General features: G+C 44.4%; 2 protein-coding genes across 2 annotated transcripts in view; one reads left to right on the top strand and one right to left on the bottom strand.

The window, feature by feature from the left end:
* Window positions 1-14: 14 nt before the first annotated feature.
* Window positions 15-19721, top strand: LAMP1 (lysosome associated membrane protein 1). Its single transcript, XM_016212887.2, has 9 exons — window positions 15-185; window positions 5847-5965; window positions 7796-8012; window positions 8127-8285; window positions 16029-16264; window positions 16941-17066; window positions 17904-17970; window positions 18039-18209; window positions 18750-19721. Exons 1-9 carry the CDS (start codon window positions 134-136, stop codon window positions 18887-18889), a joined length of 1287 nt encoding a protein of 428 aa, XP_016068373.2. The 5' UTR covers window positions 15-133; the 3' UTR covers window positions 18890-19721.
* Window positions 19722-22155: 2434 nt separating this feature from the next.
* The window catches only part of GRTP1 (growth hormone regulated TBC protein 1), a 29014-nt gene continuing 25404 nt past the window's right edge, over window positions 22156-25765 (bottom strand). Inside the window, exon 8 of the mRNA XM_016212894.2 lies at window positions 22156-22510. Within this exon, the coding sequence (XP_016068380.1) occupies window positions 22421-22510 (90 nt within the window). The 3' untranslated portion in view covers window positions 22156-22420. The remainder of the gene's footprint in view (window positions 22511-25765) is intronic.

Below are 25765 nucleotides of genomic sequence, written 5' to 3'. Positions count from 1 at the left end.
GTCTCCTTCTTGCCGGGCCTCTTGACCGCGGGACGTGCTCTCACACCGGCCCCCAGCCCTTTCACCAGCGCCCACCCTCCCGCGGCCAACCACGCGACCCCTCTCGGCGCCCGCTCCGGTGGCCCTGGTGCCTATGGCGGCCCCCGGTGGCGCCCGGCGGCAGCCGCTGCTCTTGCTGTTCCTCGGTGAGGGTCAGGCCCGGAGCCGGGGTCTGCGGGGACGGGGGTACTACTAGGGGCCTGGGGGCTGCGCCGTTGGGGCTCCGGGGCACGGGAGGCCTACGGGGAGGGTGTGTTCGGGGTTGGGGGTTGGGGAGGGCTACACGGGATCGGGGAGTTCGGAGTCCGGGAGCTGCGGGTTGCGGGCTGGGCCCGGGGGACGGCGGACCCGCGAGTTGTCCCCGCACAAGCCGAGGTCCGCGCGCGGGGTCCAGCTGGAACCCGCTGCCCGCTGATTGTGTATCGGATCCAGTTGCGGAGAGGTCGACGAGGGAGGGTCGAGGTTCTCGGCCGAGGGCCACTAAACTCGTTTTCTGGGATAAGTTGGAAATGCCTTGGGTGGCTTGGTGGTTTCTGGGAAGTGTGTTTTGTTTCTTTGACTTACGGGCTAGTTTGGCCACGGAGTTCCAGGTGAGGCCGTGCGGCCCCAGACGCCAGGACCTGCGCGGTCTCTCGGTGCTCCCAGCGGGTGACCCACCCGGCGCTGCTTCCCACCCGGCTCTTAACCGGAAGAGAACCGGCGGCGTGGAAGGCCCGGCCTTTTAGGGTCAGTCCTTGGTGCTTTAACCTTCGCGTGGTTTTCAGATGGCCTGCAGTGCTTATATCTTACTGTGAATTTAAATTTGTGTTGGAGTGATTTAAAGTTATGTCTAAGAGTTTAGCAGAGCCCGTAGTGGACAAAGTGAGAGAGGTAGGACCAGGCCTCAGCTTCTCCACGGGAGTGTTCACTCCTAGAGAACCCTTGTAAAGAGCTGCTGCCACTGTTCTGTGTGTGTGCGTGTTCCTGAGTCAAAATGAGGGACTCCATTAACACATTGGGAAGCGTCTGGCACTTCACCCGACTGGAGAATTCACAGAAGTAGACAGTGGGTGCTGAGTATTTTATTGATTGAGGGGTTTTGTTTTCATTTGCCTGTCCTAATAAGAAAGGAATATGTGCCGTCTCTTAAACCGTAATCACTGCATGGTTTGATTTAAAGTATGTTAAGAGGCCCACTGTCTATGGCACTCTTTCTCGCCCCCCTCCCAAATAATATGGGAAGGTTTTATCTAAGTGGTAAGATCTGAAATATGTTGGGAGTTCATGTGAGTTACATAGATACAGATACACATTTCCTGCCCACGAGTTCTTTTAAATATCCCTTAAGTCTCATCCTACTCCAAAATTCTGTGATTGTGACTGAATAGATTTTGGTTTCACATTTTTGTTTTGCCTGTTATGTAAAATTAGTTCTTTGAGCTGCATGAATAGCCACAAGGGATGACCTTATTCCAGCAGTAAACCTGAAGCCTTGCCCTTCACTGGCAGGTGTCACAAGAGGAGTTGCTGGAATAAGTTTTGTCATGTCAGAACGGCTGCATTGTTCTTTATTAGAAGAGCTTACAAGCATTAGGACTTGAATATTCTGTTTTATGTTTTAAAAATGAAGAGGAAAAGTTCATAACTTCTCTACATTGTAATAACTTGGAGTATTGTGTGTGTAACTAGCTTTTTAATATCTATTGCATCATATCTTTTAAGTTTTATATTCAGTTAAAATCTAACTTTTAGAAAAGGTCTATTAACTTGTACTTAATTCTATTTAAAATAATGTTTATTTTAATGAATAATTTCACCAAAAAGCATCTTTTCTAAAAATATAACAAACTTCTAAATTACTAATTCCGCCTGCACTAATGATTGGAAACTACTTACACCTTCTTCTGTGCTTGAATACTTGGTAGGAAGCATAAATAAGCATGAACAGAAATTTTTTGATATGTAAGATTGTGTCATTATGTAATTAAGTATGACACTTTTAAACCATTGATGTCAACTAGATGGCTTCCTTTCCCTTTCCAAATGAAGAACTGTCACTTAGGAAGTTTTAGATTTTATGCTATTTAATCTTACCCTTGCTTGTGGGGGTTTGTCAGTTGCCCCAGCTTTGCAACCAAATTCTTCAGTAGATTTAAGATCAGAATGTTTTCAGTTCATAATTTTGAATTTACATTGTTAGTCTCATTTCAGGCCGTATTAGTTCTCCCTCTCTCTTTGTCCATAGAACCTTACTACATGCTACAGCATGTGCTTTTAAAAACTAGAGCATCAATTCAGCTGAGTTGAGATTATTTTTACACATGTATTTCCCTTCCCCAATTTACAGCCTAGCTCATGCCTCACACATAGTAAGTGCTGAGTACAAACATATAGAGACGTCCAGTTTTACAGTAGTGGTCCCTAACGAAACACGCATAAGTCAGCTTTTTAGAAATCTACATACTCATGCCCTGCCTCTAGAAGTTGTGGTTCATTTCAAAAGTGAGTGTTTCATAATTTGAGGCATATTTGCTTGTTCAAGTACTGGAGAGAAAGCTTGGTTCAGCCATGGCACTCACCCTGCAGCCAGCCCACGCTAGTATGGGTGGGACATGCTCTGAGTCAACAGATCTGGCTCTGTACCACTGACTAGCTGTGTGACCTTGCACAAGTTAATTAGCGTCTCTGCCTTAGTCCCTACATTTGTAAAGGAGAGACATAATATGTCTACCAATTAAGATTGTCATGATAATTGACTGCAGTGTGCTTGGAGCTATAATTGGCACATAGCAAGTACATTACAAGTGCATGTTAAATAAAATACTTACTTGACATTTTGTGTCAGGTACTAAGGATTCAGTGATGAACTTGACAGATGAGGTCTGTATAGCACTGAATGTTTAAATAATAATATAATCAGTGCTAATGTCCTGTACTGAATGCTCTGCATGCTTTGGCTAATTTGATGCTCTAATGACCCTGAGGTGTCAGCTCTCAATTCCATTTCACAGGCGCCTAAACCAAAGGTTTAATAGTTGCTACTGGCCCCAGGTCACATAGCTATAAGTAGTAAGGGAGTCTGTCATACAACCAAGATCTCTTACTCTCAAGCAAGCATGTTTCCCATAGCTGTACTTGGTTTAGAGAATGGAATTTCTATAAGTAGGAGTATTTTAAAGGACTAAGTCAAAGTTACTGCTTTATATGAACCCTGGAGAAATGATCGAGTTCACATCTCAGTGAAGGACTGCTAGAGATTAGCTGGCCAGGGAGCTGACTTTTGAGAAGGACACCCCTCAAATAACTGCAGACATTTTAACCGACTTGAGAAGGGTGTTTTTCCTCCCACCAACTGCCACTGTTACAGAATTTAAAAAAAAACACAAAACTTATAATCATTAACATACATACTCTCTCAGGATATTATGTTCTTTTTTTAATTTTTTTTTTTTTAATCCTCACCTGAGGAGAGTGGAAGGGAGAGAAAGAGAGACATTGATGTGAGAGACATCGATTGGTTGCCTCCTGCTCAGGGATCGAGCCTGCAACCGAGGTATGTGCCCTTGGTTGGAATCAAACCTGGGACCCCTTAGTCCACCAGCTGGCGCTTTAACCACTGTAACCACTGAACAGGACCAGCCAGGGCTCAATATATTATGTTCTAATGCTCTTGTAGACTTTTTCTCTGGACCACAATTGGCTTCTGGGGTAAGCTTCTTGTTTTAATAATTGGACATTTCTGGGCCTCTCCAGAATAAATGTGGGCATCTAGTGCTGCTAGAGCTTATATTGTTTAGTAATACATTGTTTTTCTTTGAAAGCTTGGCCTCTCGTCATATTTACTAAATGAAAAAATTGTGTGATTGGAAGTTACTTAGTGTGAAAAGTTTTCTAATGAAGTGCTTTGAGTTAGTAGAAAGTTTTTTTAATGATTCAGGGAACTGTTTTATCAAAGGGCAGCTTGATGAAAACTGACTTGTGGGTGCTCCCATGGGAGGCAGTGACCTGCTGTGTGCCTATGACACACGTGATCGCGTGTGACAGACCCTCCAGCCTAGGGCCAGAGCCAGGTGAGGGCGTTTCAGGCCTGAGGAAGCCTATGCACAGGGCAGGCAGAGGCCCACGTACACAGTAAGTTGGGTCAGTGTCCAGTGTCTTTCTGGCTTCAGTGCCCATGCTTTACCACACACTTTTGTTTCTACCTGCCAGGTGTGCTTTTCCCTGTGGTATGCTTACCCATCTTCTCAGAAAACATGTGTTTTAAAATCTTTACTGTGTCAAAAACAAGTTATGGAATCATTTTCTCTAGGTGTTTTAAATGAAATATTCAATTTATTGGAAATGCTTTTAGTGTAATCTTGCCTGAGTATTCCAGAGGTGGGTTAAAAATTTGTAAATCAAAACAGACCAAAAATTGCAATGGTTTCCTTGTTTGCCGTAGTTTGCTTCATTTTGGTGTAGCAACTTTTCTTTATACATAGATTTTTGTATTTCCTTTACCAGAGGCTCAGGAGAAGATGTGAGGTTTCTGGCTATACTCTTTGCTTTAGGCTGGAAATGTTGGCTCTAAAGATTTTGTTAGTCTCAAGGGTAAAATGAATTGGTTTCATTGAAGACATTTACTTTTCCAGGGACAAAGGTTTTAGAATGAAAAGCTAATTGTCATCTGAGTGTGCTGCCTTCAAAGTGTGCCTGAGTCATATTTACACTTAGAGTGATCAGAGCCAGGTGTGGAAATGCTTGCTTGGTAAAGGGCATGCAGGAGCTTGTGGCAGCAGAGATTGGGGCGGGGGGGGGGGGGGGGGGCACCACTTCTAAACGTCATAGTACAGTACACTGTGATGGCTGACAGGTTGACTTTAGAACTAGTGAAAACACTTATTTTTGCCTATCTATGAAAGAACAATGTACTAAAATGTACCACTTATTAAATTACCTATTTTTCTACTGTACTGATCAGATTACATTTCCTACTAAAACTTGATCAGGGTGGTGGGATATGAAGAAGCCCGAGATGGCACTGGCCCTGAGAACTTACTTAAAGAGATATATTTAGCAGTGATCACTCTTAAGCTAGAGGGACCAGTGAGAGTTTCACTCTGTCCTGTGCCCCTGGCATATGGAGGCCCTACCTAGCCAGACTGACTGAAGTCCTAAGGTCACACAGTCAAGTCCGTGTTCAATTGAATTACTGTTTTGTTTTTTTGTGTGTGTTTTTTTAAATATATCTTTATTGATTTCAGAAAGAGGAAGGGAGAGATAGAGAGAGAGATAGAAACATGAATGATGAGAGAGTCATTGATCGGCTGCCTCCTGCACGTCCCCAACTGGGGATCGATCCTGCAACCCAGGCATGTGCCCTGACCAGGAATCGAACCCTGGTCTCCTGGATCCTAGGCTGATGCTCAACCACTGAGCCACGCCCGGCCAGGCTGAATTACTGTTTTTTGAGGACCTTTCTGAAATTGGGCAAAAATCTTAGATCTTTGAAAAGTCCATGACTTTTCTTCCACACGACCAGTCCAACGGAGGTAAAAACAGATCTGACTTTAAATGGCAGTTTAGGCCCACAGTGAAAGATACTACCAGCTTTTTCATGTTTTTCTGTAGAAGGTCAATATTTAGGTTGAGTTGTGCCTCCAGGACCCCATGGGATCTCCTGAGGAACCAGTGTGAAGCACTTATGCCCTAGGGTGACCCAGAAATTAACATGTGACTTCCTGATAAGTATTCTGAAGTAAAATCCATTTTTGCTAGAGCTAAAGACAACAGTAATACCCAAAGTATTTCAGAAGGTGTTTGGTAATTTTTGTCTTTCCTGGAGTTAGCAGGCCTTGTGCACAGTGCATCAGCATTGTTTGTGGTGAAAGATGGCAACGAGACATGTATAATGGCCAACTTCTCTGCTGAATTCTCAACCAACTATAATACCAAGAGTGGCTCTCAGGTAGGAAACACCACATTGTATGTGTGCACATGTGTGTTCACACACGGGGGAGAGAAGATTATTTAAAATTTTCAAATGTTTGAAAAATGATCCCACCTTAACACAGTTCTCTTGATGTATGCATAGTTCCTTCTCGGCTCATCAGTAGCCTGTGCTGTTTTATATTCTGAAGTTACAGTTGTAATGTACAAACCGTCCTGTGCTCTGCTTTCACTATTTTACTATGTGCATTTTTTAGTTTTCTTTGTGATTATCTTTTGTAATACTTCATTATGTTAATCAGTCTAATTTGCTAAACCATCCCTCTATTGGTAGTTAAGTATTTTTATATTATTTTTCATGCCCAGTGTACAGCTCTGTGAATATTGCTTTGTTGATCTGTTGAATTTACTTTATATAAACTATTATGCTCCAAAAATTGTATATGAACAGTTGATGTGCAATGCTATAAGCACTGTACTAGTTTGATTTAAATGTTTTTAGTTGTTTTGTTTCATTTCCTAGATTTCTCTTAACAAATAGCAGCATTTGTTTGTATTTCTTCTTTCATTAGTTACCTGCTGATGGACATTTTACTTATTCTGTTTACCATGTATTCATTCAAACATATCCCTAATTCAAATTTTATTTTCAGTTCCTTGTTGGAACCACCATTTTTCTTTATCACCATTTTGATAGCATCATATCTTTTTACTGCCACTTAAAGGGCATTAATGGGCCCCAGGATTGCTGGGAAGATCAGCAGTTATTTAGAGTACTCTGGACTCTGTGCCAGCTGTTCCACCTCATTAATTCATTTGTACTGGTCTAGATACAGATGTGGTCTCTGTCAAAATAGAAGGAAACTGGGAAAGTTTTGTTCTATAGAAATGTCTCAAATTCTAAAGATTTGCCCAAGCACCTTTTATTTTAATTTCTATTCACTTTTTTTGTGCTTGGATTTTTAAAATATTGTTTTGTTCCATATTAACTGTTACACAAATGGGATCATCCATATGTTGTTATGTGCCTCACTATTTCACAAAGCATGTCTTTATCACCTCATTTTTTTAGGACAGCATAGTGTACCGTTTAACCGTAGTTCTTTTAGTCAGTCCAGTTCATTTTGATGGACATTAGGTTGTTTTGTAGTTGTTTGTTTTGCATATCATAGTAAACTCAGACCATTCTGTGTAAACACCTTTTCTTTGTTTAAAGAGACATATTCTTTAAACAAACATTTCTATAGCAAAAAGGGTAGTAATAGCCTTTTTCAAATAAAAATACATACCTTATCTTGAAGCCCAATATGAATTATTTGAGTATACCAAGATAACTTTAGTTTTAATTCTGTTCTGTTGCAAATTAAAATTATATTAATGAAGAATTTGTAATTTATATGAAAAATTAAGTCAACTTTGTCTTATTCTTGGGTTACTTTTTCTTTTAATCCTCACCCAAGGGTGTGTTAAATTGATATTTACAGAGGGAGAGGGGAGAGAGAGAAATGTGAATCGGCTGCCTCCCTTACATGCCCCCACCAGAGATCAAATCTGCAACCTTGGTATATGCCCTGACTGGGGGTGGAACCGGCAGCTTTTCAGTGTACAGATGACACTCCAGCCAACTGAGCCACACCAGCCAGGGCTTGAATTACTTTTCTATTACTGAAATGTTACACTGACTCTGTGTTTTTTGTTTATATTAAAAATATGTTAATAGTGACAGCTGAGATGGAACTGAGGAACTAAGTTTATGTCAGACTTACAAAAAGATCTTTATTTAGTGTTTCTGGATCCCTTTAATAACCTGTGTTCTAATTGGGTTCTGTTGTCATTGTGTGTGTTCTAGAATGTGACCTTCAGCCTGCCACATAATGCAGAAGTATTAAATAGCAGCTCCTGTGGTAAAGAGAATGCTTCTGACCCCAGCCTCATGATCGCTTTTGGAGGAGGACATACACTGACCCTCAGTTTTGCAAGAAATGCAACACGTTACAGTGTCCAGATGATGCGTTTTGTTTATAATTTGTCAGACACACAGATTTTCCCCAATGCAAGCTCCAAGGGTAAGAACAAAAATTGACCAATTATGAAGTCACAAAAATTGGATTGGGGTAGTGTCTAAAATTACTTTTAACTAAGTACTTAGGATAATTGAAATGAATTCTTTTTAAATATAGGACCCAAGACTGTGGAATCCGCAACTGACATCATGGCAGACATAAATAAAAAATACAGGTGTGTGAGCAGCAACCAGATCCACATGAATAATGTAACTGTCACATTCCATGATGCCACCATCCAGGCATACCTTTCAAAGGATAGCTTCAGCCAGGAAGGTAAGACACTGCCCTTGGCCCTAATGTCATTAGTCTGACTCCACTGAATGCAGAAGCAGCTTTGTGCCCTGATGCCTGAAGGGATTATGTATGAATGAGCATCTGTATAGCTGGGGACAGAGCTGGAAGCTTCTGTCTTAGGAAAGCTATCCACCAAACCTTTTTTTATCTCTAGAGGTGACCTCTTTCAATTAGGATGGACAAATATTGATCAGAAAAGGGTAAAAGGGCAAAGCAACTGAAACCCTCTCTGAGTCTTCCCATATCAGAGCTAATGGGGGTCTGGGGTCCAGGGTCCAGCTCAGGCAGACCTAGGGGCAGATGGTGGAAGGACCAGGAGTGCCTTTCTGAGGGGATCATGACCGACCAACATGCCTACCCACACAGCACCCCTGCCTGGATGTACCTGCCAACCCAGCTCCACTCTAGCATCAAACAAACAGGGCTCCAAGCCCCTTCCCAGCTCCATGGTCCTGGCTAAGGTAGTCTGGTTTCCTTCACTTCTAAAGTGAGGGTAATAAGCTGTTTTAGAAGGCTGTTAGGATTAAAAAGGAAATTTATGCAAAGTGCTTCTCTCAGTGCCTGGCATGGAGTAAGTTGTAAATAGGGCTGTCATTTTACTATGACTGAAGAAAATGATATTTGCCAAATTCTACCAATCACCTCATTTTCCTGAGGGGTGAGGGATCAATTGCCTGGAGGAAGTTGTTTCCACCTGCTAAGAGGATATGTTAAGGACAGCACCTCCTTCTAGTCTTTTTATTGAATTTGTTGGGGTGACACTGGTTAATAAAAAGATCTAGGTTTCAGCCCGGCTGGGCATGGCTCAGCGGGTGAGTGTCGACCTAGGATCCAGGCGATTGGGGTTCGATTCCCGGTCGGGGCACATGCCTGGGTTGTGGGCTGCAGCTGATCTATGGCTCTCTCATTATTGATGTTTCTAGCTCTCCCTCTCCTTTCGTCTCTCTGGGATCAATAAAGATATATTTAAAATAAAAATAAAAATCTAGGTTTCAGGTGTATAATTCTATAATACATCATCTGTATATTGTATTGTGTGTTCACCACCCCAGGCCTAGTCTCCTTCCATCATCATATATCCCCCTAACCTCCTCCTAGTCTTTAGAGCTGCTGCTACTGATGGGCGTTTGATGTGCATTGTTCCCCAATGGTCTTGCTTGAAGGCTCAGAGTGACTGTTGGAGAGTGGCTGATTTGCACCATTACCAGAGCGAATTGGCAGGATGAACCAGTCATCCCTTTTGTGCAACTTGTTGCAGCCTTCAGAGGCATGGGTGCTCCTAGCAGGGCTGGCAAACTGGCCTATAGGCCTTGTCCAACCTGCCTCTGGTTTCTTTTTAGCCGGTAAGCTAAGAATGGTTTTTATGCTTATAAATTTAAGGTAAAAAAAATCAAAAGAATATTTCATGACACACGAAAATTCTTGGGAGTTCAAGTTTCAGTGCCCATAACTAAAGTGTTATTGGAACACAGCTATGATCATTCACTCACCTATTTCTGTGGCTGCTCTTCATGTTAATGGTGGCAGAGCTCAGTTGAGACAGACACCCAACAGCCACAAAGTCTAAAATGTTTAGCATCTGGCCCCTTAACAGAGAAAGCTGACCCTGACCTCATAGGAGGAGTGTTAGTGACAGATCTAGGACTAAAAGAAACCAAGTGTAACTGGGAGAACTACAACTAGTAACAAGTGTGCAGGACTTAGAGGTGGAGATCCCCGTGAGCTGGAGCAGCAGAGGATTCTGAAGGAAATGGGCTCAACCTTTCTACGGTGCAGCCTCTTCTCAAACTAGGCCTGGAGGGCTGAGTGAGCGTTCAGCTTCACCAGGAAGGTGGATGGAATGCGAGGATTTTTCCTCTCAGGCTGGTGTGAGCAGTGTTTGAAGGCAGCAGGTCCAGGCGTGTGCACACTGTAATTACCCCTCCTTAAGCAAATGAAAGGTGACTTTAGTTGGACAGTGGCTAAGCCAGTGGGAGTTAGATCAACAAGCTAAATACTTCAAGTTATTTGTGTTCACAATTATAAATCTCCCAACTACCTGGGTTTCATACCTAGCTGAATACATCTGGGTTGCATCAGTATTCTAGCTCAGGTCTTAAGAGTAGAAAAAGGAAAAAGCAAAAACTGTCAGAAGGTCTGAGGAAATAGTAGCATCTCTGGCTTGCTGGTTCAGTGCATTGACCTCACTATAACTGGGCCTGAATGTGGTCGTAGATACAGCTCCTCACCATTACAACTTTTCTTTTGCTTCGAAGGCTTCTGAGCACAGACAGAGATGACTGGGCCTCCCCTATCCGGGCTCCCCAGTGTGGCACTTTGGAGTGAGGTGCCACTTCACAGGGGTTCACAAGGGTACTGGAGACCTGTAACAGGCTACCATTTCTAGTCTAAAAACAGATGTGACAGTAGAGAGACTAACTTTGTTTTTAGGTTAATTACTGTTTTTTAAATACTTTATTTTTTAGAACAGTTTTAGGTTCAAAAGAAAATTGAATGGAAAGTACAGAGATTTCCCACATTTCCCCCATCCCCATACATGCACATTCTCCCCACTGTCAACATCCTGCATTTTAATGGACATATGCACGTGATTCCAAGTGAAAAAGGTGCAGATGTGAGGCTGTCCTGACAACTGAACTCCAGCCAATTGCCCTTTCCCCAGAGGCATGCTCCTGTCCTTCACAGGGCTACCTGGGGCTTTGGCTTTCCAGCCTGGGAGTCCTTGGTTATTTGGAGCGCATGGACACCACCCACTGTTTTATCAAGTTGGTGATCAGAAGTTTGGTTGCACCCGGCCAGGCATGGCTCAGAAGTTGAGCATGGGCTTAGGATCCAGGAGATCACGGTTCGATTCCCTGTTGCAGGCTCAGTCCCCAGTCAGGGGTGTGCAGGAGGCAGCCAATCGATGATTCTCATCGATGTTTCTATCTATCTACTTCTCCCTTCCTCTCTCAGAAATCAATAAAATATGTTTTTTTTTAAAAAAGTTTGGTCACTAAGACACCCTACCCTCCTCCCAAGTTTCGTGGTTGTCTCCTCTCTTCAAAGCTTGACTCAGTTTTGTCAAATCTGCCTGTGCTGAAACACATATACTTTAGAAAGGCAGTCTTTTTTTTTTTTTTTTCAAAGACACTAGAGCACACTCTCAGTAAATTCTATTGGAAAGAAGAAGGTTAAGAAGCATCCTAAAATTATAGAATATCCTGTAGAAATTGAAGTTTCCTTCTCTCATCATAGGCCAGGAAGGCTTGATGAAGTCATGGGTACAGTTGTATACTCTTCACTGGAAAGGAAGGTGTCCCTATGGGGCTTGTGGAAGTCATCTCACTTTCAAGTCACATTTTCTACAGTAATCCCTTATCAATCTAGTGCTAAGAAAGGAAGTCAGGGGAAAAAAAACCCAACCTGATGAGGGGCCCTTTTTAAGGCTTTTTTGCTCACGCTTATGCCTCTTCTCTTAAGAGCTGCTCCTACGCCACCTCTCACACAGCCATGACCTCCTGCTTAGCACACTGTTTTATGGGATTTGGTCCTCCAGTGGCCTGGGTCCTAGGACCAGCGGGTAGCTGCCCGTGTAAGTGCTAGGTGGGGAGAAATTTGAGGCCTCTGGATCTCAAATATGGGCTGATGCTTGGTAAGGAAGGTTCTAAACTGTACAGTAATATAGTAATTGATAATGTGATCTTAGTCTTTTGTTTTTTGGTGTTTTTTTTTAGATTTCCAGTGACAGTTGACATACAATATTATACCAATTTTAGGTGTACAACATAGTAATTAGACATTTTACATACCTTACGAAGTTGATCTGAATTGTTTTTAACGCTCAACTCCTAGCATGTTCCATGGTTACTGAGCTTGTCATGAACCTAACTCAGTCTGATCCTTGGGGAGACTAGCCAGCTGGCATGTCATTATAGCACTTTTTGACTATTCGCACTGTCTTACTGGGTATTTTTTTACACTGGTTAGTATTAATGTTATTTTGCAATTAAGGGGACCAGCATTTTCCCTAGTAGATTTGGCATAACTGACCTCATATACTACCATAACAGCATAAATTGCTTAAAAATACTTAATTTCTAGTAAAGTTGAGCCATTTCCTGTTTTTTATCTCCTTTTGTGTCGGTTTTGCTCCTTTGAGTCTTGGGTACTTCTTAAATATTTTTCTTATCAGCTAAATTCCCTGCTTCAGGGAAAAGATCCCATGTCAAATATATTAAGCATATTTTTATATCCCCCTACTCTGATCTACTCATAGATCCTTAATAAATTGTTGAATTAACACGTTTGCATTAAATTAGTAAAATTTGGGCTATAAAAGCCTATTTAAAGTTTTTATTTTTTATTATTAAATGTTAGAGTGGGGAAGAGACAGAGTGAGAAAAACATCAGTTTGTTGTTCCATCCATTTATGTGTTCATTAGTTGGTGATTCTTGTATGTGCCCTGTCCAGGGATTGAACCTGCAACCTTGGCATATCAGGATAAAGTTTTTATTTGGTAAACTGCAGGTTCAGGATATTAGAGTAGGCTTCTGTGGCCTTACTTAACAGTAGTGTAGTAGTCACCTTGACCAGAAAGTGCTTGTTGATTTTGCCTTTACACATGTATCATTTTACCTAAGAAAGCTCACATACTTAGAGATTTTATTTTAAAAGGAAATAAGCCAGTGCTGCACTGACTTTTTCTGTCAGTTTTGTTGATGAGGATAAGTCCTGAAGAAAACCAGGTATCTTCTTTCTCAAAGGTCTACAGAAGTAGGGTAGATGATTATCTTTCTAGAATGCTTTGCGTCGAGGCTGGAGAAAACCAGGTGAATGAGTCTGACTCTGTTCATCAGAATTGGATTTCTGGGCGCAGGCCCACACTGGGTTAATGGGTTTGGCGTGAGGCCCATGCACGCATCTGGTTTTAATGGTTCACCAGAGGATTTGGGTTTATTCACCTTTTTATAGTTAAGATTTGATACATGGGAACTTGTCAGCTCTTCTGTGACCATTAGAAGTTCAAAATAGAAACAACTTTTAAATATAGTACATAAATTTCACTTCTTACCCAACTTGGCATTATTTCTTTTTCATTCCTTAGGAACCAGAGTCTTGCTGCTAGTCTAGCTTAAACTGAAGAAATTGATGCCAAAACATCTCTTTCCATTTGAGACTCCTTTATTGCAACATGCAGGTTTATTTGAATATCTGCTGCTGTGTCTCCCTGATTTGGGGCCTTCACGGCATAAAAGCTTTAGGAAACTGTGAGAAGAGCACCTAGAAGAATGCACAGCCCTGCATAAAGTCCCATTGTTTTCTTCCTGGGGAAAACTGAGAATGACCCAGCAGCAACCTCTGGATTCCCCTAGCTTTTCTAGAGGCTTTCCCACAGGTGACATTGAATATACTTTAGTGCATTTTATTTGTAATTATCTCCTTGTGGATTGTGAACCTTCTGCAGGAAGGACTTCCATATTTGCTTAGAGAGTGGACTTTGCATTTATAATTCAGATAGAAGGAAGAGGACATTTTATCCATGCAGATTTCTAAAGTCCTGAAATTTTCTGACTAGGGATTAGACCTACCAGTGTTATTCATTTTCCAAGTTGATATTTTGTAACCTGCTTTATGAAAACAATGGACCATTGTCAAATCTCAGTGTAGGTTACTTTCCCCCATGTGTGTTATGTGGCCATCTATACCAGAATTTGGAGACTGGCCTGTTCTTTTTTGTTTTTTTCTGTTTTTGTTTTTTAAAAGTATGTCTTTATTGATTTCAGAGAGAGGAAGGTAGAGGGGGAGAGAGAGAAACATCAATGATGAGAGAGTCATTGGTTGGCTGCCTCCTGCCAGCCCCCTACTGGGGATTGAGCCTACAACCCGGGCATGTGCCCTGACTAGAAATCGAACCGTGATCTCCTGGATTAGGGTCGATGCTCAACCGCTGAGCTAAACGGGCCTTTTTTGTTTTGATGTGGTTTTAATTATGTTGTGTTCTGTAACAACTTTTAAAGTAATAATGAAGGTATTTTTAAAAGTGCAACTAAACGTCAGCCTGTAGCTTAGCCCAGGGTAAGAAGGAGACAGTGTTGGCTAGCACACCCTGGGTTGGAACATCTCCGGCAGTGCTTGCCCTGCCACTATTATCCCAAGGGTAAGTCCATTTCTGAGGGCATTTTCCCCCCATCTGTATCCTCCATCTAGAAAGACATTTTACTCTATAAGATCACATTGTGTGAAAGCATCCTGGGTGAATTGAACTTTCCAAAAAGTGTGTTGAATTTTCCCATTACAGTTTTGTGAGGTGAAGTTTTCTATCTCTCCTCCCCCAAGCAGATAGGTGTGGAGGCAGAATTGGCAACTGAAAAACAGTTACAGTTGAAGTTCCATTTTAGCTTAGAGTAGGTAGAAACAGGTGGTAGGTAAAGTTACACAAAGTCCCCACTGGCTCCCTACACTGGATGTTTGAGCCAACCTGCCTTGGCTCAGTACAGTTGTGGGAGGGGTTGGAATTGGATGGAAATTGTATGAATATTATTTTAAACTTTATTGAAAGTCCACAGAAACAAGGTGGTAAAAGAATCTAACAGGAGTGGTATCCTAGAAGTGCTGCATGTCTTCGTGTTTTAAAATGTTAAGTAATATGTAATCTTCACAGAAGTCACCTGTCTTTCCTGTCTATTCCTGTAGATAGTGTTCAGCTATTATTGTCCTTTGGGTTCCATCTGCCTTGATTTTGAATATAAATTTTTGTTGTAAACAATCATGGTGGGTCAATTCTGAGGGACAGAATCACATTCAAACTCCTCAGCATGCCCTCTGGAGGAACATTGTGGTGTCTCTCACAGACACCCCACCTCCCCCCAAATCTGATCTCGCCTGGTCAACCCCAAGTCCCTCTGCTGTGGCCTGTCTGCTCTTCAGCCTCCCTCCAGTCCTGGATTGTTGTCTCCTATTTAGGGTTTTGCTCCCACACTTACCGGGCTTTCTACCTACATAAGAGTGCCTGCCTGCTGGTGCCCTCGCCACCCTGCCCCAAATAAAAATCCACAGCAGCTGACTGACCCTGTGCCCCTGAGCCTCAGCTCCAGTCTCCGCCTGCAGGGGTCACCTACCACCCGTCCTTCAAAGGGCCACCTCTGCCACTCTCCCATGGGCCCCTTGCAGATGGCACTAGGTTTGTGATGGTGTGTGTGTCTGGTGTCTGTCTGTCCCTCCTGAGACTGAGTTCCAGGCCCCCCTTGCTGTTGTTCCTGTGACCATTTCCAGCACCATGCAGTAGCTCAGCATTTATGTGAACTGTCACCATTTCAAGTGGTATGTGGCTGACTGTCCCAACGACCTGTGACAGTTACAGTTTTTTTCTTGACCTAACAGTAGGAAGGGAAGGTTTGTCATGCAGCAGAGTATAGATCTGTGAACATGGGGCTGCCCAGGGGCTGAAATGGAAGAGTGTCCAGTTAGAACCGTCATACAGGGGCAAGAGTGGAGGCAGGTGAACTGGACACTCTGCTATCCCCTCAGCCAGCTCTGGGACAACAGTGCCTGCCTGCCTATAATAATTTACTCCTGTTCTGTGGGGTGGGGATACTTGAGAAAGTCTGCTGGGTTCTACAGTGAGCTCAGGGAGAACGAGCTGGAGTTCAGGGTTGCTGTGACTCCTGTTGGTTCTAAGGAACCAGAACTTCACCGTCCTTCCTGTGAACAGTATGATTAATCCCTCCTTGTCCCTCTAGAGACGCGCTGTGTGCAAGATGGATCTTCCCCAACAGTGTCGCCAACATCTGCCCACCCTTCCACATCCTCTCCGCACCCTTCGCCTCCCCACCCTTCGCCTCCCCACCCTTCACCATCCCCAGTGCCTGAGAGCCCCTTGGTACACAAGTACAATGTGAGCAACACCAACGGAACCTGTCTGCTGGCCAGCATGGGGCTGCAGCTGAATGTCACCTACAAGAACAAGGACGACAAGGTGGGCTCAGCCCCAAGGAGCCCCTTTCTCTCTGTGCGCATGGGTGTTGCAATTCAGTGTATGTGCACGGCCTTTCAAAATAAGTCAGTGTGCCTGTATCTCTGGTTAGCATATTGGCCACAGCCATACACACCCCTGTGGCTACTTTCCTCTGAAACAGCAGAATCAAGTCAGCGTGGTAGAGACTGTTGTGTGGTCCGCAAAGCATAAAACATGTGTTTGGTGCTGTACAGGACAAGTTTGTTGACCCCTGAGAGGATATTAAATTTTGCTTAAGTTTTTACTGTTCACACATTTTAATGTTATTTTTATACTTTTCCTTTGAAATAATACTTCTCCCTAATGACAAAGTCTGTGGGGTTGTGCCAAATAACTTGCTTGTGATGAAGGTAAAATGTGTGACCGTTGGGAGACAGGGGTGAGAAGGGCGCTAGGATCTACCACATCTTTCCCATGGGTACTTGCCATTTTGAAAGTAGCAATCAGAAGTAGCACTAAAAAATTGTTTTTGAATCGGAAATCTGCACTAGGGTAAACTTCTAGTGTTTTCCTTGTAGTTTTGGCTAAAATTAGTGTGGCCTTGACGTTTCTGTTTTTAGGATTGCTTTTGTTTTTTCAACAGTAGAGGACCCGGGATGTGAGATGGAATGGTAATTTGGTTGCTTTTGTTATTTAGACTGTGACCAGAGTATTCAATATCAACCCAAATAAGACCCAAGTCAGTGGGAGCTGCACTACCCAGCTGGTGACCCTGGAGCTCCAGAGCGAGGGCAGCACTTCCCTAGTCTTCGGCTTTGGAATGGTGAGAGTCCATGTTCATTTCACTTGGGGGGCTTCGGCGCAGACCTGCCTGGCATCTTAGCATGCATTTCACTGTGGTTTTCTTTCTACTGTGTTTTCTCAGGCACTTGGTGCCTTGTAGCCACAGTGCCTAAGCTGAGCACACCATGTGCAAAGCCGGAATGAAATTGAACACAGGTCCTTAAACCCAGAGCTCTGCCTTAGGAAGGAGGAGGTTTTTTTCTCTGCCTTCCTTTGTCATTCTTTTTGGACCCTCAGCTCCCCCTTCCCCTTTTTTGTTTACAAATGGGCCTTCATTAGGGAGCGCCTCCTGTGTGCCCAGTAGCCTCTGTCAACACTAGACTGCAGACAGTCTGTGTGGCTGCACAGAGGGACGGGCAGACACAGGTCGGCCTCCCTCACCCCTTTACTGAGAAGCAGCATCTCTGTGTCCTGTACCTTTTTTATACCCGCCTGGGAAGAATCCTACATAAGTTAAAGTGATAAGGGAAGAGAAGCACAACTCATGAATATTTATAATGTACTATGCTGGTGAACTGTTAAACTGTTGGCTTTCTTGTAATAAAATTTAACTTTCCTAAAGTTCAGTAACCTTTGGTGGGGGAAGTTTACCTTTTTGGTATAAGTTTCCTTCAATCCTTTTAGTAGAGAATCTGATTTTGTAAAAAGATCTGGAAGGAACTAATCAGAATTTGAGATTTATATGATGCCTTTTACAGACATAATACTCTTCAGTTTCATTCTAAAACTTAGAAATATGGGAAATCTAATTTATTACCAAAATTTACAACGAATGTGATTCTGTTGACTGCTTAAGGATTATCTTCTTCTCTTTAAGAATTCAAGTTCTAGCCGTTTTTTCCTGCATGAAATCCAGTTGAACATGACTCTTCTCGATGCCAGAGGTAAGATCCCCACAATTCGCCTGCCCATCCTGGTGTGTCAGAGCACTAATTCTCACATGCCTTTGCAGATCCCACCTTCAAGGCCTCCAACACTTCACTGAGAGCCCTTCAGGCCACCATGGGGAATTCCTACAAGTGTAATGCCGAGGAGCACATTAGGGTCACAGAGACCTTTTCTGTGAACATTTTCAAAGTGTGGGTCCAGGCTTTCCAGGTAGAAGGTGACAAGTTTGGGTCTGGTAAGTAGCATTGAAGGCAGTGTTTTAGACTCTGAACGAGCTTCAACAGGTTTTGGTTCTATTTAGATATTTAACAGCTTCTGTGTTGCAAGGAGGGGTTGGGGGTGCAGGTTCCCTTTCCCAGTCTAAGAGAATTTTAGATCAAATTCTCCTTCCTATGGTACCTTGCTTTCAAAATGCCTAGCATGTCTTAGTTGTGAGCACGTCACTATTTGAGCAGAGGCAGTTGTTTTAAGAAATAATGTGGCTCTTCCCCCTATGAAATTGGGATACAAAAATACTATCTGTCTGGTGAGTTCAGTGTCCAGAAGGGCTCAGACACCCTGGACTGCATACTGACCATAATTTCCTAGCCGTGCAGAACACCTGCCTCTGTAGGAGCTTCTCCAAGTGATAGTATATTGGAATCGGAGCCCCTCCCCAGTATAATCTTCCCCTGCTGGGCGGTGGGCAGAGGTGGAGAAGAGGGAGAGACCTCTTCGTAGGGTCCACATGGTGACAACCCATGTGAGCATGGTGCACTCCCGTTTGTCTCCTCAGTGGAAGAATGTCTGCTGGATGAGAACAACATGCTGATCCCCATTGCCGTGGGTGGTGCCCTGGCAGGGCTGGTCCTCATTGTCCTCATTGCCTACCTCATCGGCAGGAAGAGGAGCCATGCCGGCTACCAGACGATTTAGCGTCGCCGTAGACCAGCGGAAGCTGCAGGGCCTCTGTTCATTTCCCTGAGCTTAGATTGATGTTGAGGGAGGCACACTTTATTGCAAACTGATTTTCAGATCTGCTTTATCCAATGTGAAGTTCATCTTGCAACATTTACTATGCACAAAAGAGTAACTATTGCAATGACGGTGTTAATTTTGCTAACTGGGGTTAAATATTTTGCTAACTGGTTAAACGTTAATATTTACCAAAGTAGAACTTTAAGGGGGGGAGGGTAAGAGTGTTTTTCTAAATGGGCACTGGCTCCACTATCATTTGACTTTTTAAGGTTCTGGTGTTTGGTCTCTCTTCCTTCTTGACTCAGATATAAGCCTTACAAAGAGAAGTTCTCTGGTCTTAACACTTACAACTGGTGAAGGCTGGCTAACTGTTAGACTGACACAGTTAATAAAACAGTAGAGAAAGAACTTTTTAAAACAAATACTTTAAAAGATGAAACTCTGGAATGCTTAAATTAAGCTTTAGAAGCCAAGGCAGGCCTGGCCCCCACAGGCTGCACAGCTCAACACTCGAGCGAGCATTAAAGCGATTGGTCTTTCCGTGCTCTGCCACTCAAGAGCTGGCACTTTTTTAAATAGAAAAATGGGTGTTATTTTTATTTACTTTTTTTTTTTGTAAAGTGATTTTTGTCTTCTGTTTGAGGTTCAGGGTGATCCTGTGTCTGCACTTGTGTACAATAATCGGTTTCACTCTCTGATTTATCCGCTTGCAGCTCAGATGGGCTGTTCACTGAGGATCCCTTCATGTAACGCATTGCCGTAACAATGCTAATAAAACGTCTCTTTCTTTCCTTGTCTGGACCTTGTGCTTCTGTCACCTCTCAGGATGAACAGTGGAGAGCAGTGTGTAAGCTGGGTGGAGTGGGTGCCAGTAACAACTGCAAGTGGGGAATCTCCAAGCCACCCTGCTTCTAGGAGAACTGATGCGTAGCCAGTTTGCTGGGTGGCAGTTTGAGAACATGAGTCATGTCTTAAGGTCAGTCTTCAGTTGCGACAGTGCAGCCGTAGCATTCTACCCACACCAGGAGAATGAGGAGGGGAGGCGGGCAGCACGTGGGCTCCCTTGCAGCACTGTTTGGAACCTTGTGGCTCTGGAGATGGGATCACCCCTTCAAAGATGGGCCCTTATCTGGTCCTCCAGGACAGTGGTGGCAGGAGGCCCTGCTAGCTGTGCTTGGAGCTTTTAGAGGAGGAGCTCTAACCTAATTTTATTTAATCTTAACTTTTTAAGCAAAGACCCCTCCCTACCCTCTGAAGATCTATGGGCCTTGGTGGCTAAGGCTGAGGGCAGCCTGCCTGCTGGGTATCCCTGACCACCACCCACATACCTGCACCCCAGAATCTGCTGTCCCCATGGGTGGGAGATTTTCCTTGGTAGAATGGAGGAAGCCCTGTGTGGTTCTTAACTCTAGCAGTTTTTCAAACCAAACAGCAGCATGGGGCCGTGTGATGAAGACCAAGATGGAGTTGCAGTTACCAGCAGTCTGAAAGCTGCCTAGGGATGGAGCTCAGGGCCAGCAGGCAGCAGCATGACCACAAGCATTAGCAGTGCTTAGATTTTAGTTTCCCCAGTCTGGATAGTGCAGGCACTTTTTATGCCTGATCTAGAACTGAGAGAAATCAGCAGTTGGCTGAGGGTCAGGTCTTAGTAGGTGTTTCAGGATTTAGAGAACATTAGAATGGCCAGGGTAGAAATGGCATGTGTCTGGGGAGGGGCAAAGGTTTCCAAGGACCCAGCCAGCCCCGTGGCTCCCTGAAGCTTCAGTGCCTGGGCAGGTGATGGGGCCATGCCCTAGAGGTACAGCTGCTTACATTTCAAGAAGGGGGACCTCCATCACTGGGTTCCTTCCAGGGGAAGCCCCACTGGCTGGTTCATCAGGTGCAGCTCCAAGTTATCCTGTCCAGGGTGGGTGCCTCAGTTCCTGGGAGTGAAAGGCTTGGGACCACACAGCTGGTGTTGAAGTGTCCAGACTAGAAGCTCTGAGGCCACTCTGGGCATCTGTGCCAGTCCCATGCCAATGACCCACATGCTCGGCTATTTCTTGTGGGGGGCGGGTTCCCCAAGCTCGGCAATTCATCCAAGCCATTGTTTCCTCCCAATGACAACGTCTAAAGTGGAATGGGACATTAGCATGCTATTTTGGTCTTGGTCCAGTTTCATCAGTGGCCATGGGGGAAGGCATTTCCATGATGGCCACAGCTAGAGATGAGTGAGGATGGGGTCAACCCAGGCTGCTGCCATCAGGCAAGGCCTCCATCACTCAGATCCATTAACTGCCTCCCTTTAGGGGTGAAACTCACCACTGACAGGTGATCGCCGTATAGATGTGGGATGCAGATGGATATGTTTGTAAATTGAAGAACATATTTTGTAGAAATCAAGAGATGTTTTCAGGTCACACTGCAGAGCAGGGCAGGCAAACTTGGGGCCACTGGGCCAAGTGGGGGGACGAGGAGAAGCAGGCCAACTGCTCCTGAGTGCCCCCACATGACTCCCATCTGCCCTGCTCAGCATGTCCACCTGTCTCTACCTGTCTCCTCTTTCCCCCATGTTTCTGCCCGCCCCGTCCCAACCTGCCCCTGCCTCTCCCATGCAGGGCTTAGCCTGCCCAGGCAGTGGGGTTTCTCAGAGACAGTACCACGCATCAGGGTTCAGGATGGTGAGATGGGTCTAGGTGGGAGGTTCATGTCCTCAAACCCAGAGAGGACAGGGTCTCACCAGGTACGTCTTGTCCTTCCAGGGGTCCAGGAAGAGGCGGCTGCATCAAGCACTCATGGGCCCAAATGAGACTCTTCGTGTGATACAATTTTTAGAATCATTTTTTTAAATTACCTTTCTAGCCCTGGTTGGTGTGGCTCAGTTGGTTGAGCATAGTCCCGTGCACCAAAAGGTTGCCGGTTCCATTTCCGGTTAGGGCACATGCCCCAGTTGTGGGCTCGATCCCCCGTACAGGGTCATGCAGGAGACAACCTATCGATGTTTCACATCAGTGTCTCTCTCCTCCCTCTCAATAAAAATCTAAAAATCAAGTTTTAAAAATCTTTTAAAACATTACCTGTCTAAAGAGAAGTCACTTGATACCTGTTACAAACCTCATATGAAGGTAAATGTTCTGCCACAGAAAGCAATAGAACAATATTTAATTGGCATTAGTAACACTAATGACAGTTAACTGTCTTGGTTTTAATTTTCAGTCAGCTGGCAAGCTAATAATGAACTCATAGGTTGTTGACATATTTATTAAATACAAACACACATCTCACATTTTATATATTACTGTCTCAGGTAAAAATATATCTTCAGAAATTTGACTTCATAGCTCATCAGTTACAGAATGACATGATTTTAAATCGCTCTTTTTAAAAAATTCATGACGAAAGTGTAGAGATGTCAAGTATTTACAGCACTAAAAAGGAAAGTAGTAAAAATTGGTCAACTCTGGGAATGAAGCCTCACGGTCAGTCAGTGCAGAGGGGAGACTGTCCAAGTCAGCCCTGCACCAGCAGCTTGGCCCTGCAGCGCTCTCGAAGCTGGGTGATGGTGGTCATGGACAAGCTTCCAGGTTCTGAGAATATTTTCTGGAAGAGAAACGGAATTGGTTTAATAACAAACCAAAAATGTTTACCTTAGCTGCCCCGTTAGAGGCTAGGCTATGTCAGATGGACATAAGACCACAGGCCTCCTGCACATCAAGGGAAGACAGCCCTCAGTCCCAAGTAGTTCTTAATAAATTCTAGATAGTAACTCTTAGCAGATACGTGCTTTGCAAATATTTTTTCTGGTCACTGTTGTTGGTTTCCTTAGCTACACATAAGTTTTTAAGTTTGACGTGTATTTTTGCTTCTGTTGCCCATGTTCTGTTTTTGCATTTAGACCCTTTAACTGTTGTATCCTGTAGCAGCTCTGAAGCTGGTCAGGCCATTCATGAGCAGACTAAGTAAAGTATAAGAAACCAGATTTGAGAAGTGGAAGCAGGAAGAGACTCAGACTCATTTCTAGTAAGAGAACTACTTCACCATGAGAAGAAAAGGTGTCTTGGGGAGGGAGGCAGAACAGAGAGCCAGCAGGCGGGACTCCAGAGGCCAGTTGTTAATGATTGACATGAGAACACAGTTTAAGCTGGCTGATGTGCCACCGCATCTTTTATTTTAATTATTTGTGCAGTTACTGAGAAATTCACAGTTATAAATTAGGCCAAGTGTAAAGGCTAGTCATTAAAAAGACTTTTTTTTTTAAAGGAATTACATTTCTGAAATTCTGTAGTTTTGTAATACACAGCACCTAAGATTAGGGTAGAATGTTTGCGTGCTGACTGGCCACATTCCTGAAAAGGGGAAAGTAAGTGAAATCCACTGAGATGCACCAGGATGTTCCAGTTCAACTGTCATCTTCGCATTAATGTTCCACTGAGCTCCAATATGAAATCACGGTTTTATTCACCATGAAACTCTAGAGATTCTATTTTAGGATTTCAGAAAGGTTTGACGTATGAACTGCAATTGCTGTACAGATGTGCTCTTAATACAGAAATACATATACAATTTTGTAGAAATCACTGAGAAAATAGTGACTGTACTAGGGCTGTTTCCCTCCCATCTTCCCTTGAATGGCTACATCTATCCTGTACAATGATACACAGCATTTTTATTTCGAATGGGGTAGACTGGGGAAACCCACCCAGTGTCTTCATGATCCTCTGTGCTTCCCTCAAGCTCACAGGGCCAGAGTGCCTTTGGGCCGTGACACAGGCAAGGTCCCACCATGGACCAGCCTGCCCACCTGCAACTGGCTCACAGATCAGTCACCTCGCTGGCCTTAGTATTTATGAATACTAGCACTGCCCAGCCGACGTGGCTCAGTGGTTGAGCATCAACCTATGAACCAGGAGGTCACGGTTCAATTCTCGGTCAGGACACATGCCCAGGTTGCAGGCTCGATCCCCAGTAGGGGGTATGCAGGAGGTAGCCGATCAATGGCTTTCTCATCATTGATTTTTCTATCTCCCTCTCCCTTCCTCTCTCTGAAATCAATAAAAACATGTAATAAATACTAGTGCTTATTGAGCACTTACTGTGTGCAAGGTACTCTGATAAACATTGGCATAACTTAGTACTAGTTAAAGCTGAACAACCTTGAAAGCATTATGCTGAAAAAAATCAACACAAAAAGGCACACATTGGTTCTACTTATGTGAAAAGTCCAGAAGAGAGAAATCCTTAGAGACAAAGTAGACTGGTGGTTGCCCAGGGATGGGAGTGGGAAAGGGTCCGGGGGCTCCTTTTCAGGGCGATGATGTTCTGGAACTAGATAACAAACCAGGTAATGGAACTCGGACTCTGAACTGTTCAAAGGGTGAATTTTATGGTATGGGAATTATATCTCATTAAAACAATACCCTAAACATCCCTAGGATGCAAGACCTATTATTAACTCATCCCTATTATATTATAAATGAGCGACCTGAGTCTAAAAGGAATCATAAAACCTGCCAGCAGTGGTACAGGTGAGGGTGAGCTATGATTCTGTCCAAGTTCAGTGTTGGGCTCCTACCAGCTCCAACATACAATCACAGACTCAAGGCCTAGAAGAAGCATGATCCTGCCATCTGCTGCTTGAATTGCCCTGTAACATTCCCGCCAAGAGGCCACCAGCTGGCCTAACGATTTCCAAGGGCCAAGAAGTTACCCCTCTGGAGGCACATTCTGCCATAGGTGACCAGCTCCAGCTCTACCCAACAAGCCTCCAGAGGAGTCAGAGGTTTTTGTCCGACGTTTCTCATCGGTCATCCCCATCTTCTCTTTACTGAGGCTGCTGGCAAGTGAGCAGGGCTTGGTACTAGCTGAAATGTCAGCGCTCTCGCCCACCCACCCACAGGCCATTTAGAGGATGCGTGCAACCCTTGTGACCACTATTCCCCACCACAGCAGCTAAACGGGAGGTTGTCTCCTGAGGCCATGTGGAAGCAGAACCCCCTCCCAGCTGTAGCCCCAGGATGGAGGCCCTGGGTTTTCTCTCACTCCCAGGAGCTGTCCAGTATCCGTGCCTGCTACCCTCGGAGAAGCACCTGGCCTTCCCAGGCATCTAAACAATGCACCACTTGGATGCAGCCATCATTCCCTCTGCTACCTCCATTGAATTTGTAATTATTTCAAATGGAAACAGGAAAAGCCAGGGGGCCCGGCCCTCTAGATCAAGGCTGCTTGGGCGCTAGCACTCATCACCTCCCACCACAGCCATTCAAGCTTTGGGTTCTGCTCCTGGCTCTTGCCCTCTTCCCACTAGCCCACCTAAAACCTGCCTTACCATCTGAGCCCATCCCAGCTCTGAGGCCTCCTCAGAAAGGCCTGTCAAACACAGCTCCCACTTCATTCCTTCAGCAGGTCTGAGTCATCTACATAGCCTGCAACCCCACTAGGACCAGGAGAAAGAGGAGACCTCCTGTAGACTGAGTCAATAGGAAAGCCCTGTGAGATCAGATACACAGGCAGCAGGCTTGGCAGGGGCTCCAGTCCTCAGAGAACTCTGCCACCTCCCGGGCTCCCGGACCCAGAGGAACTAAAGTTCAGATTAGACAAGTTGAGTACTCACACCCTTAATGCTTCCGTGCCAGTGAACTTGAACTAGCCCTATAGGGTGTCCCATAGGCACTGGACCCTGTCCACCTTGAGTTAAGCCACTTCACAGCTGATGGCACAGGAGGAAGGGCAGCAGCCACTGGACTCCAGGTAGGTGGCCCCACACATCTGCAAGCCCCAGGCTCTAGAAGATGTGGGCCTAGAAGGATCTGGAGCCCCTCCTCAGGACTTGCTTGAGAGGGGACGGATGAAGGGACC

This window comes from Miniopterus natalensis, chromosome 2, assembly GCF_054644295.1.
Source record: "Miniopterus natalensis isolate mMinNat1 chromosome 2, mMinNat1.hap1, whole genome shotgun sequence".
Classification (NCBI taxonomy): domain Eukaryota; kingdom Metazoa; phylum Chordata; class Mammalia; order Chiroptera; family Miniopteridae; genus Miniopterus; species Miniopterus natalensis.
This window is presented reverse-complemented; position numbering and strand designations above follow the sequence as displayed.

Coding starts and splice junctions, on each gene's coding strand:
- LAMP1 (XM_016212887.2), top strand. CDS start 134: ATGGCGGCCCCCGGTGGCGCCCGGCGGCAGCCGCTGCTCTTGCTGTTC. Junction 16,265..16,940: donor ACAAGAACAAGGACGACAAG/GTGGGCTCAGCC, acceptor TTTGTTATTTAG/ACTGTGACCAGAGTATTCAA. Junction 17,971..18,038: donor GACTCTTCTCGATGCCAGAG/GTAAGATCCCCA, acceptor ATGCCTTTGCAG/ATCCCACCTTCAAGGCCTCC.